Genomic DNA, 13,573 nt, shown 5'->3' with positions numbered 1-13,573 from the left:
GGGGGTCAGTTTCTCCACCCAGCTGAGGCTCACAGGATGCCCCCCCCCCCCCCATGCCTCGCCGTACAACGGTGTCGCGAGTTGTCGAAAATAGCTGCGGCACCACCAGGTCCTACGACGAAGTTGTAGGCCTATACGTCAGACCGGTAAAAGGTGCATTTATATAGAAGCCACAACGCTCTACAACAGTGGTTTTCAACCTTTTTTGCGTCAAGGACCCCCACATTGACACATATTAGCCCAGGGACCCCCATTTCAAAAGATATGCCAGTGACTCAACCATTTTGATTTCTTGGGGGTTCCCATCTACACAGTTGTATCATCATCAGTGTTCATTTAACTCTGAGAGTGTACAAATGGAACCAGATGGACCATTTGGTTCCATTTGTACACTTGTAGTGCTCAAGGACACTTCCAACACGTAATCGGGGATCGAACCAGGAACTTTACTATGATTCCAAGATGGCCATTCCGACCTCCTGAGTTTTGATTGATTGAATACTTTTATTAACAAATTGCAAACCGTAGTACCGTTATGCAAGCAATGCTAGAAGGATAACTAAAAAATCCCTGAGGGCTTGTTTCCACTGTGGTCCTATACCCCTGCCACCCCCCCGCCCATTAGAAGTGTTAGTGGGCTGCAGTTCCAGAGCCCCCGGTCATCTATGTTGATGACAGGGGCGGGCGCTCGTTCTGTTTCACTAAAAGTCTCAGAGCTCGGCTGGCACAGTGCTAGAGTGCCTGCCCACCACCACAGAGGTTGTGGGTTCGAATCCACCGTGGTGCATCCGGCTTTGGCCAATGGGGAAGGAAAGCCGGGAGCGGAGGGTTACAATTGTTATTGTGTATTTGTACAGGCTGGGCGGGTGGCACCGGTCAGCAGGGAGTGTTGGGCGGGAGGAGTAGGACGAAGGCTTTACGTCCTCCCGGAGGGGGCTCCTCACTGGTAGGTGTTGATATAACAGCAGTGACAACACAGAAATGTGTGTGGGGAGGAAGCGACTAAATTGGGGAGAAAATAAATTCAGAACAGGTCATAACATATTAAAGGCATAGTATGTAACTTTACCCTGTGTTTACAAAACAACATATCTATTATTTACTCATCATTTCACTCATTACCTGGAGTCATCATCAGCCACTGGAGTAGCGTGGTGGTGTTTACCTGCAGAAACACATTGCCCTCTCACTTTGGTAGACGGGGACGTCTGCCAAAACAAACATTTTGGTGTATTGCTTCACTGTTTGTTTTGGTAGCCCAAGAACATCCCGGTCAACCAAAACAAATGGTGAAAACGCCAAAATACAGCACACCACTAGATGGAAATGATTGGTAAAAATGTATTTGTTTTATTATGTAAACAAGACAGGGCAAAGTCACATACACTGCCTTTAATATATGTCAGTGTCTTGGCGCTCCCGAGCAAGTTGAGCTCTGCTGCTCTGTGATTGGCTGAGATGCACGTAGGGAGCGCTTGTTTTGCCTTCACTCAGTTAGGTCTGTCACAATTATTACATCATCGCCTAATCGCAATTATTTGAGATAATCTTGTCCATTGGCAACAACTAGGGTCCCCAAAAAGGCTTGTGGAACACCAGCCTGCAGGAAAGCCAGTAGAAATGCTGTGGCAGATATTTTCATCATTATACTGTCTGATAACGTTTTATAACAACTGAATTCACATAGGCAACATCAGTCAGCGTCTATAGACAGGCTTATTATTGTTTAAGTTTCAATAAGGATTTTCCTGTCTGTTTAATATGGTTTTATTTTCGCCTGGTCTGTGTTGTGAAACTTCATGGTAAATGTACCTGCTCCAGGTCTGGAGACACCCCGATGTAGGATGTAAGTCTGGTGTTCTGTTGAGGTGGTTGGAGGCACGGGACGTTTCTTTCACCTCAGATCTTTAAGTAGTCGTGAAATATTCCCTAGTGAGCTACAGCTGCCCCGAGTGATCTTACTACATTGGAGGACTTAGACTTAAAGTAAAGTATCTCTCTGCCTCTGGCTTACGGTGACTTTTATGACAATGCGTCATTATTATAATGTTTTTCTTTGTACGGAAACAAATGCCCATTATGTGGCCTACATGGATCTTAACCCGTGAATGGATCTCTTTGTCAACTAAAACAGTTAAATAGAGGTCTGTTTTTATAGATGACATGCTGCTTGTTACGGTTTTTCGATAATTAATTTTGTCTTAACTGTCTCTTATTAACTAACACATGATATGTTATATTGGCTTTTACAAAGCATGGGTTACCAAGCCTGCAGAACCCGTAAAGTAAAGTTTTATTTGAGCAACACCTTTTAACTATCTTTCCCTTGAAAGGCTAAATGTGTACAACACCTGTCCTTGTTTTTGGGTGTTGGTCAAAATCCCAGTCTGTGTCCCTAAATTGCAACATTGTGGGGTACTGCCTGGAACCCGTTATTGTTTGGTGACTGGTTTAAAATATAGCAGATTTTTGTTTAATTCTGCCTGAAAAATTATGCTCATTGAATCTTTAACTACCATTTTCCATGGTTACTTTTTAAAAGTAGGCTTTAGTGGTAACACATGACACACATGACACATGTAGACTGGAGGTCGGGATCGGGAATTGCATTCATAGTTTAAGTGTGGTGTGCCGGTATTGTCTCTGGTCTGTAGGGTCAGGCCTAGATGTGTGTTTGTTTGTTTTTTGTCCATGTCAAGCTCATTTAAGCTACCTGGAGATGAAAATGCTTCTGCATTGATTCACTGTTGTTGCATAACATTGCTTTGCTTTCCCGTCCTGCAAAGACAACCATGGTGGATCCATTGGACACGGAGGATATCTCAAATCTCACTGCATTTTTCTGCGATGTAGCCTAACAGATGTCTTTTGTGTAAAATGTCCTCAATCACACAGGAAGACTGACAACATTTAGTGAAGCAGTGAAAACAGACAAGGACTTAAGCTCAAAACATTTTCAAGATAAAAAAAAAAAGGAAAACGCTTGTTCATCTTTAATATATTTCTGCTTTTCATCTCCCAGCTTCGCTGTGCTCACAGACAGTCAATCGCCTCTTGTTCACTCCCTCCGTTTGGGCCCGAGCGGAACATTTGGCGCCGCCAACACCGGCACCAGAGGGGCCCATTGCCTCTTTGGACCCGCAGCTGGTGCTGTAGCGGCAGCGGCAGCTCTGCAGTTGGTCCACATCGAAGCTCAGGCCCAGCTCGCCCTTCAGCAACTCAGCGCTCTAGCAGCTGTAACTTTCGGCAGCCAGCGTGATCGCAGCAACCGCTTAACGGCTGCGTTGTCTCCACACCTCGCTATCCTGAATCTCGTTGCAACAAACAGGAAAAACTGCAGAACGTTGCCGTATCAGTGCAGCGCAATGTATCACCACCATGGCCAGCAACAGGGGCCACCACAGCCTTTCTCCAACAGGCCCAGTCCTTCTCACCACCAACACCAACAGCAGCAGAGTCGCTTCCAGTACCCTCCTCACACCCAGCTGCCCGACGAGCTGGAGTCAGCCCTGGCTATCAGGGGCTCCAGGGACATGGACCATCGTCTCATGGACCTCATGAACCGGCCGAACCCAAACCAAGGACCGGGGTCCGGAGGCTACGGCTCCGGCCCGCCGCCTCACTCCGAGAGCCAACCGCCGCCGGGCCACCAGCAAGGGATTGAATGGTCAAACTACCAACACCCCGGCAAACTGTTTAACAATCCTCCTCCGTCCGCCGTGACCCACGAGCCCCAGCAACACCATCAAGGGCCTCCACCGCAGCAGCCCCAGAGCAGCCACTCTGCAATAGGTATGCAGGGGTGGAATGCACCGGTCCATGGTCCACTTTCCCCTCAGACTAGAGGTCCCCGTAGTGGTGGAAATAGCGGTGGTGGAGGTGTGGATGTGCTGGGTTTGTACACCCCAGAAAGTGCAGGTAGTATCTTGGCTAGCTTCGGGCTCTCCAATGAGGACCTCGAGGTCCTGAGTCACTACCCCGATGACCAGCTAACCCCTGACACTTTACCCTTCATCCTTCGGGACATCCAGATCAATAAATCAAGCACCCAGAACAGTGCGGCTCCCTCGTCCTCTTCGTATTCACAAAGTGCTTCACGCGCCGTCCACGAAATACTGCCGCCTGCCTCCCGCCCCCCGCCAAGGGCGGCAGGGCGTTCGCGGTCCCCGGACGTGCCCAGTCTCCTTAGCGTTACCCAGACTGCAGGAAAGGTCATCGACTATGGTCACGCCAGTCGAGCAGCTGACGACAACAGTGGCGGCGGCAGAGAAACTTTCAAACGAGAGCAGCTGTCTAGTGAAAGGAAGGTTAAAATGGTATTTCCTCATCCGCCACCTTCATCCTCGGCTACTAAACACAAAATGGACATGCCTGAAAGGCGGCAGGTTCGTCTGCAGCCCACGGCTGAACCAAACAAGCACGGAGACCTGGACTACCGCAGGCCAACTGGTGAAGTTCACAAAAGCAAACGGCGGTCGCCGCCGGGAGAATTTCCCCCGCCGGCCAAATCTCGTCGTCCAGATCGAGACCGAGACTACAGGAGGGACGGCCCCAAACCGGGCATGTCGTCGTCGATGGAAATGCGGAACGACTCAACGTCGCGGAACGACTCGACGGCGCGGACCGACTCTACGCCACGGAACAACTCTACGTCGCGGAACAACTCCACGTCGCGGAACGACTCCACGCCGCGGAACGACTCTACGCCACGGAACGACACTACGCCACGGAACGACTCTACATCCTCGTCATCCAGACGTCCTGCGTCGTCATCGTCGTCCTCAGTTTCAAAATCACACGGCAGCACCAAGAGGTTGCCCACGCCCACCATGATATGTGATTTCTCAGCAGAGTCTCCAAAGGTGTTCCCCCACACCTGCTCCCTGTGTGAGACACAGTGTGATCAGGCTAAGGTGAGTGCCAACGTGTCATCGTGTCATTGTCTAGGGGGTCTCCTTGAAGGAATAAACTGAGGAGAAAAACGTCCGCACCTCGTCTTCTTATGCTCCCAAAACTTTATCAAAGACGGAAGAATACAACGTCTTCGACCTGCTCGAGGTTTTTGGTTCGTAGCACCTGACGGAAGACATCGAGCAGGTGGAAATATTGTGTTCTTCCGCCTTCAGTAAAGTTTTGGCATCGTAAGAAGACGGAGTGCGGTTATTTTTCTCTTTAGTTTTATGTGTTTTTTCGTATCCAGCACCCGTGGTAATATTGAGCTGTGAGTGCACCACCTGGACTGCTCCTTAAAGGAATACCTGCACTCTTTGAATTTTAAGTCTTCTATTTTCCTTTGCAACGCAGTTGTCAGATATGTTGGTCGTCCCCTTTGCCATTTAGAATCAGATTCGGTTCAATGTTCTTCATTGAAATCAATTGTTATTTGTTCCAAACGACCATGCTGACTAGATCAGTGGTTTTCACACGAGGCACACTGGTGCGTTGTAAGTAGGGATGGGACGATATGAAAATAACATGTCAGGATAATTGTGGCAAACAATATTGCGATCAAAATACGCTTACAACTTAAAATGCCACTTTTGTTAGCCACTTGAACCCCCAGCATTCCCATTCTGGGGGGGAACGTTCACCAAAAATAGACGATCTACAAGCTCACAGTCACAACGCGTTGTGAGCTTGTACATCTGCTATTTTTGGAAGTTGTACTGAATTTGCAGCTCAACAAAAGCAAATTCATCCTAGTGTATGATGGAGGACAATTTCACGATAACGTAAAATCGCCGTGATATGATTATTGTGAGCGTTTATTTACCACGATAAACGAAAATAACGACTATCGCCCCATCCCTAGTTGTGTTTCTAAGACGAGTCCAGGTGTGCCTTGGGATTTTGACTTCCCATTGGTGTGAAAACCACTGGACTAGTGGCTACCATTCCTATTAGTTTGAATGTTTGATAAAGTGCAGAATCAGATCATTTACCCAACATTGTGATAACTGCCTTTTGAAGGGAATAAACAAGGGACTCTTTTAAAGGCCTGATGAGCCAAGACGTTTCATAGTTTACAAAGCAGGAAAAAATAAAAACATTTAAAAATCCCACACACTGTCTTCAGATGCAAACAAATCAGGGATTCTTTATTGGGAAACACACCGTTTCAGTCCTGAGACCTTCACCAGGAGATCTGATGAAGGTGATCTGACCCCGACCATCTAACGGTCTGGCCAATATATCGGTCATAATTTGACTTTTTTGACGACAAAGGTATCGGCAGTTATGCAGCCGATATGTCCCGATTTTTAACCACTTGAAATCTTTCTATCGCCATCTTTTGGGCATGTCATTCTCCATAAAATCTTCCAAACATTTTCAAAAATAGCAGATCTACAAGCTCTACAAGGTTGTGTATCGGCTACTTTTGAAAGTCTTTGAATAGGGCTTAAAACTAAATTAAAGTTAAATGTTGTCAAACAGAAACTTTAATCTAATCTAAGTTTTTCAAATTGATGAAAAAAATTGCACTTTTTGACTATCAGTATTAATCGGTGGTCTGACTCCAAAATTGAGATCGGACTCGAAAAATCGGTCGAGCTCTAATCTGAACAGATTAGAATCCCTGATGTTTTACTTTTGAAGATGTTGTGTGGGAGTTTGAGTAAAAATGCACCTGTGAGGGTCCATGTTTACACATAAATTAGAACCAATAAATACATTAAATTAAATTGTAAAGACATTGTATCGTGTCATCATACCAATGACAAGGTATCTTATTTCTAGTAACAACATTAACCTGATGTTCCTTTATTTACTTGAAGAGATTACAGTGTAAAAAGACAAATGAGCACCTGTGTCTTCAGATGCTGTTGGAAATCAGACCCTGTTTTTAATAGGAATTAAGATTAGCAGTTATGAGATTTATGTTAATCAAAAAGTGAAAACAAATTGTTCTTCATTTGTCCTGTTACATTTACTCCAACCAAAATACAAATTGAATAACTAAATACAATATTCTTTTTGATTAAAGAAAACACTACACCCAAACATAAAATTTTATAATTTGTGTCAATGACATGAAAATTCACATGCTTTCACAGAGAACATGAATTCGACAAATCATAAACATTTCTGATACTTGAATTATACTGTCCGCTTGCATAGTTTGAGTTTGTTACGGAATAATCTCAGTTTAATTCCATCACTTTTGGGTGTACTGTTTCTTTAATATAATTATGTTATTAACACATCTTACTGTAGGAGTCATGAAATGGTCTTAATACATGTAGGGTCCATCAAATGATAATGCAATATCAAAATCGATCGTACTCGTAAGCCTATACCGAATGTATTACAATACATTTATTTTGTTTAGTTGAATTACATAGTGTATACATTTTTTTTCTATTGCAATTTAGGACGAACATCTTGCTGTTACTGAGTCGCTTACAGTAAATCAGTGTCCTTTTAATTACAAGGACCCCCAATTTGATATGCATTAAGCCATGGACCCCCCATTTGATGTTATGTACATTTTTTTAATCTCTTGGATCCCAATCGAAGAATATTTGTATTGTTTTGATCTGATATGGTCTGCCATTTGTTTCAGAATTCCTAATGCAATAATGAAAATGAACTAGCAATCATTTAGCTGGGGTCTATACTTAGGTCAGCAGTAGCTGAGTCGGTAGAGAGGCAGTCTGGGAACCGGAAGGTCCCTGCTTTGCCTCCCTGTCTGCCCAGTCTATGTGTGGAAGTGCCCCTGAGCAAGAGACACTTAACTCCTCCTGACTGCTCCCTGGGCGCTACTTTAATAGTGCTCCCTGCTCCTAATAGCAGCATACACGTGTGTGTAAATGGTAGGCATGTAATGATTCGCTCTACTCACGATACTATTCGAATCACGATACTAGGTTCACGATATGCGATTTTTCACAATTTTAAACACAAAAGCATTTTCCACACAAATTACCAATTATTTTTAAATATATATTTTTTAATTTCTCTTACACAAATCCAGTATTTTCTTTTTTTTAATCTCTTATCCTCTTTTCAATACAGTTGCAAATGACCGAAAACTATTTTTTTAATCAATTCTCTTACAAAAATCCTGTATTTTCATTTTTTTTACGCGCCCTCTGCTGTTTGCATCGCAATAATCTTTTTATTAAATCCATTTAAATTGTCACCAGTTTGAATCGATTTTAATTGATTTATGATTAATCGTTACATGCCTAGTAAATTGACTAAATTATATTAATTATAATTATAAGAACGTCCATCCACTAATTAATGTAAGATTTCCCCGTTTTAATCTCCATTCAGCCAATTGGATATTGTGGCATGTCCCCGATCTTGGATGGATCTATTATTATCTGTCGGGGGACATTACTGTACATGCTATGTATCTTTTCTCTAGAACTAGCTTGACTAAACCAAATTGCCATTTTCACCTAATTAAAATAAAACTGTTTAAAATGTATTTCCCCCTTTTTTATTATTTTCCTTTTTTATAAAACGGTTAAAACTGATACTTTCTTTGTAATTACTCAATTACCAAAGATGAGTTGCACTGAATGATTTGAAGTGTAGAGGACAAAAAAAGATTGAAGCGCAACCAAGAAATATTTCTGTGACAAAATCCATGCTCTCCATTGGTCAGTTCTGTTTGGCACTCAGCCGACTTGTAAGACAGAGCTTTATTTGTAACATGTCATGTCAAAGCCTTGTGCTAAAAGCATCATGTTTGCATATCGTCTCTGTCGGGTGGAAACCTCATATGTCCAAAACAGTAACTTTTCAGGATTCACATTTCTTTTTTTTAATGCAAAAGTAGAAGATCTACAAGCTCAAAACGTGGCGCAAAGCGACACGTTTTGAGCTTGTAGATCTGCTGCTTTTGATGCTTTTGTGTGACGCAGCAGCTGTAGTATGATCAAGTAGGGCGTTAATTTACGAAAAAACACAAAAAGTTAAAATGTGGAGATAAGAGGTTTCTGCCCGACAGCAACGATATATTGGCTGTCGGGGTGGAGACCTCTTGTGTCCAAAACTGTCACTTTACAGAAAATGGGAAGAAAAGAGAACAACTTTATATCAATATTTTCTGTGACAATATAGTTATTATTTAGTAATAAAACAAGCGACAGACTTAAGCACTTTAAATCTGGCGTCCCTATTTTGGGCATGTCATTATCTGATCAGGTATTTACAAAAATTGTCCTAGACCTCATACGGCAAATTGTAAAATAGGGCATTCAATTATGAATTATAAAAAAAAAAAAACCAGAAGATTAAATATGGACAAGAGTCACAAGACATACATGGTTTCTGTCCGACAGCGACAATACATAGTACTAGTGAAAACATTTGGAAAGTATTGTTTGTTGTAAGCTAATTGTGGTGTGGATTTATCGTGAACAAAGACAGAGAAAAAAAAGACCTCCACACACCAGCAAAAAGTACTGTATATATATGATGTTTGAATACGTGCATATTTAACATGTTCAAGCTTGAAATGTTCAGCCACCAGCCACTAGAAATGTAAAGTAGTGTTTGTAGAGAATGTGACGAGTCAAGGTCTTAGAGGGCAAGCTGGAATGAATGTTTTGTCTCACTTAACAGTACACTGCCTTCTAAGATGGTAGGTGGGCCTAAGCCATAGCATTATTAACATCGCCACAAAAAATACGCTTTCTCTTGTTTACATTTGATTTCTATCTGCATTTTACTATGTATGCGGTTTGCTTTGTGCCTGAATATCTTGAGGATAATTTGCCATTTTCTCTCCTGACATCTCTCTCTCTCTCTCTCATTCTCTCTCTCTCTCTGTCTCGCTGTCTCTCTCGCTCTCTCTAGGATTGGACTGACCACCTAAATACCGTTGGGCACACAGCGGCCTGCCGTGACCTACGCAACAAGTGAGGAGGCATAACCACATGAACCCTAGCGCCCCTATTTTGGGAGTGAACAGTGGAATATGAAGCGAAAATAGCCGATCTACCAGCCTGTAGCTTGAGCTTGTAGATCTGCAATTTTTTGGCGACGAGATTTGGTGTAGAGGGAAAGGAGAGAGCTCTGGGGGGGAAGGTGCGGGGTGCGGGGTGCGGCTCCGGTCAAACTGTGTTCACACATCGAATCTATAGTGTAAAATATTCAACCATAGAATCCCAGAAATTACGCAGTTCTCCATTCCTACAGTCACACACAGAATTCCAGAGAGGCCATGTTTGAGATGTTTGGTTATTTGTTTTGTTTAAGCCCCACTTTGTTTAACTTGTGTGTGTCTTAACTGTGTGTGTGTGTGTGTGTGTGTGTGTGTGTGTGTGTGTGTGTGTGTGTGTGTGTGTGTGTGTGTGTGTGTGTGTGTGTGTGTGTGTGTGTGTGTCTGTGTGTCTGTGTGTCTGTGTGTGTGTGTGTCTGTGTGTGTGTCTGTGTGTCTGTCTGTGTAGGTACCCAGACTGGAAACCCAAGCTACCGAGGTCAGTATGACTTGTATTTCCAAAGACAAAGTAATTTTCTTCAAAGTTTTGAGTGGTTCTCAAAACTTTTTCATGTCAGGGACCCCCAACATGATATGTATTTGACTGCGGTCCCCCATCTGAAAATGTTTTGTGCCAGGGACCCCCAAAAGAGAAGATTTCTGTGAAAGAAAAAAAGGAAAATGATAAAATCTTTAATATATTCGATATTTTGAAAAATAGCAGATGTATAAGCTCGCAGCACGTCATCTGCTACTCTTTTTAATAGCCAAAGTATAAAATATGGATAAAGTGGTTAAAATAATTGTGATGTTATGTTAACTAATTCAGCTGAGGACCCCCTGGAACCTACAAGGACCCCTTGTTGGGAACCTACAAGGATCCAGATCTACAAGATCAGATTTACGATGGCTCCAGATCTACAATAGCCGATCTGCAAGCTCACAACACGTTGCGATGCGACGTGTTGTGAGCTTGCAGATCGGCTATTTTCCCCTTTGAGAACCACTGCTGTGTACACGACTTATGTGTTAATTTGGGATCCGATGTCCCTTTTTAAAACTACTACATTCACTGGATGTATAACCTTTGATCCCGTTCTCTGTTCCTCTCCTCCTGCAAAAGCCCTTTAAGACCGAGAGAAGCATCTGTGTCATTTCTTGATTTGAGCTAAAAAGCATTATTTTACACTTTGGCTATTCAAAAATAGCAGATATACAAGCTCATAGCGCGGCACCGAGTGCCGCGCTATGAGCTTGTAGATCTGCTATTTTTGAAAAATCTATAACATGTGTGCAACTCTTTGAATGTTTATTTTTTTAAAGCAAACATTTGTAACACAAATCTTGGGGGATTTGGGGGGTCCCTGGAACAAAACATTTTGAGATGGGGGTCAAATACATATAATTATGGGGGTCCTTGACATGAAAAAGTTTGAGAAGCACTGATATAGCAAAATAAGTTTTTTTCAAAAAACTGTTAGGATTTTTGTAGAATCGGAACCTCAGGTCTTAATGGGTTAAAATATATATATTCAAAGATTTGCTCACATTTCCCCCGATTTTTCAGAACACATAGCAGATCTACTACTACATTCACTGGATGCATAACCTTTGATCCCGTTCCCTGTTCCTCTCCTCCTGCAGGAGGGAGCACTCTCCTGCGGTCCAGGATGACGGCCGACCCGCTCCTTGGCACCAAGGAGGAGCCAAGCAGGAGCAGCGCTCTCCCTCTCGCTCCGTCTCCCGCTCTCTGTCCTGGTCTCCCAGTCCTCCGCCCTCTGGCAAACCCAGAGGAGGGGGTGCGGGTCCCCACCCTCACAGGCAGTACAGGAGACCCTACCAACAGGCCCACCATCACACCCACCGTCCTCACCACCAAGGTACATCAAACATGCTATAGTGTCGGGACTAATTTTTTGTTTCCTACATTTTGTTTTTAATTATTTCAAGATTTATTTATATTTTTTCAAAAGTATTCCATAAAAAACAAAAAGATTATAATCGTTAACCCATTAACTGCCAGAGGTATTTTCATATTGTTTTGGCCAGTGCCAATTGGAAAAAAAAAAAGTACCCAGGAGCCGAGATACAGAATTTTTAAGTTTTAAGTTAACAAGGAAGTGGATAGGAGTCTAGATCTTCGAAAAATCATATCTCCTTGGTCTTTGGGTCAAATTGAAAAACATATATATAAATATATATATATATATATTTTTTTTTTAGTTCACGTAGATCTACGCGACTGGCACGTGGCGGCTTTAAATAGGTTTGCGTAGATCTACGTGATTGGCAGTCAATGTGTTATTAATAAAAACTTTTAAGAAATAGTGAAAATAGAAGATCTAAAAGCTCACAACACGTCATCACGACATGTTGTGAGCTTGCAGATTGGCTATTTTCACTAGTTTGGGTCCCTGGGAGACATCAAATCTCAGCTATATCAGTGGTTTCCAAAGCTTTTCATGTCATGAACCCCCAAAATTATATGTATTTAGCTGCGGACCCCCGTATCAAAATATTTTGTTCCAGGGACCCCCATAAGTAAAGATTTGAGTTACAAATATTAACTTTGAAAAATATATTTAAAGATTTGCACAAATGTTCATGATAAAAAAATAAAATAGCAGATATCTTCTAATTTTGAATAGCCAACGTATAAAATATGGTTAAAGTGGTTAAAATGATTGTGACGTTATATTAACTCATTTTGCTGGGGACCCCCTGGCACCCCCCCAAGGATCCCTGGGGGTCCCCGGACCCAACTTAAAGAACCAATGTGCTACCTAGCAGTGTTGATTTCGTCCACTAAAACTATGACGAAAAATGTTCGTCGACTACCTTTTTTCACAGATTTTCACTGACTAAAAGACAAATCTGCTTGCGCTCGGGTGTTGTGCTCTGAAAATAGCAGATCTACAAGCCCTTGTAGATCGTCTATTTTCAGCATGCAACCAAGTGTAAAATCAGCCATTACGACGCCATCACGGCACCTCCAAAATACATATTAGTAGGACTGTAGATTTAGTCGACTTGGTATTTAGTCGACTAAAACAGTAAAACATTTCAGATGACTAATATGACCAAAGCTAAATAGAATTTAATTCAAAAGACTGTCTAAAACTAAATCTAAATTTGCTAAATTTGTCAAAATCAATGCTATATAGTATATAGCTAAACTTTCAAATGACACAGATGCTTTCCCCGGTCTTAATGGGTTAAAGGTTTGAGTATTGTTTCCTTGTGTTCATGGTGTAGCAGAGGAGCATGTGCGTCGCATGGAGCCGCGGCCCGGCGGCGTCCACAGCCCCTCCCACTCTCACAGAGGAGGCTCCTCCTCCTCCGGCGGTCATCGGCCGGAGAGGAGAGCCAGCCAATCACCAGGTCAGCATGTCTTCTTCTCCTCCTCCTCTCTCCTTTCACTTCCTCCCTACACTCTGTTCATTTGATGGTATTATACACATAGACATATAAAGGTAGACGCCTCCTTCGGCTCTGAGGCGTTCGTATCTGGGCCGCCATTTTAGAGGAGGCAAGCTTTCGCGTGTGTCACAGAAGGGGGGTGTTCGGTAAGCCAATCTTTAGCTCTTTTTAGCATTCTACTGTCCTGGCAAATTGTATTCAAATATTGAGGGACTT

At 42.8% G+C, this 13,573-nt stretch overlaps 1 protein-coding gene across 4 annotated transcripts in view; it reads left to right on the top strand.

Annotated features, from left to right (window-relative positions):
• The window catches only part of LOC308099275 (uncharacterized protein), a 41,427-nt gene that overhangs the window by 427 nt on the left and 27,427 nt on the right, over positions 1-13,573 (top strand). For 2 of the 4 annotated variants that reach the window (XM_080447972.1, XM_080447969.1), the window contains exons 2-6: positions 3,023-4,913; positions 9,814-9,875; positions 10,407-10,436; positions 11,582-11,817; positions 13,193-13,318. In XM_080447972.1, the coding sequence (XP_080304098.1) occupies positions 3,366-4,913; positions 9,814-9,875; positions 10,407-10,436; positions 11,582-11,817; positions 13,193-13,318 (2,002 nt within the window). In that variant the 5' untranslated portion in view covers positions 3,023-3,365. Of the gene's footprint in view, positions 1-857; positions 947-2,895; positions 4,914-9,813; positions 9,876-10,406; positions 10,437-11,581; positions 11,818-13,192; positions 13,319-13,573 lie in introns of all 4 variants that reach the window. The other 2 variants (XM_080447970.1, XM_080447971.1) reach the window with 2 other exon arrangements.

The sequence above is a fragment of the Gymnoscopelus braueri genome (assembly GCF_963280865.1).
Source record: "Gymnoscopelus braueri genome assembly, chromosome: 2".
Lineage (NCBI taxonomy): Eukaryota > Metazoa > Chordata > Actinopteri > Myctophiformes > Myctophidae > Gymnoscopelus > Gymnoscopelus braueri.
Note: the sequence above shows the minus strand (reverse complement) of the source record. Positions and strands in the feature narration are given on the sequence as shown.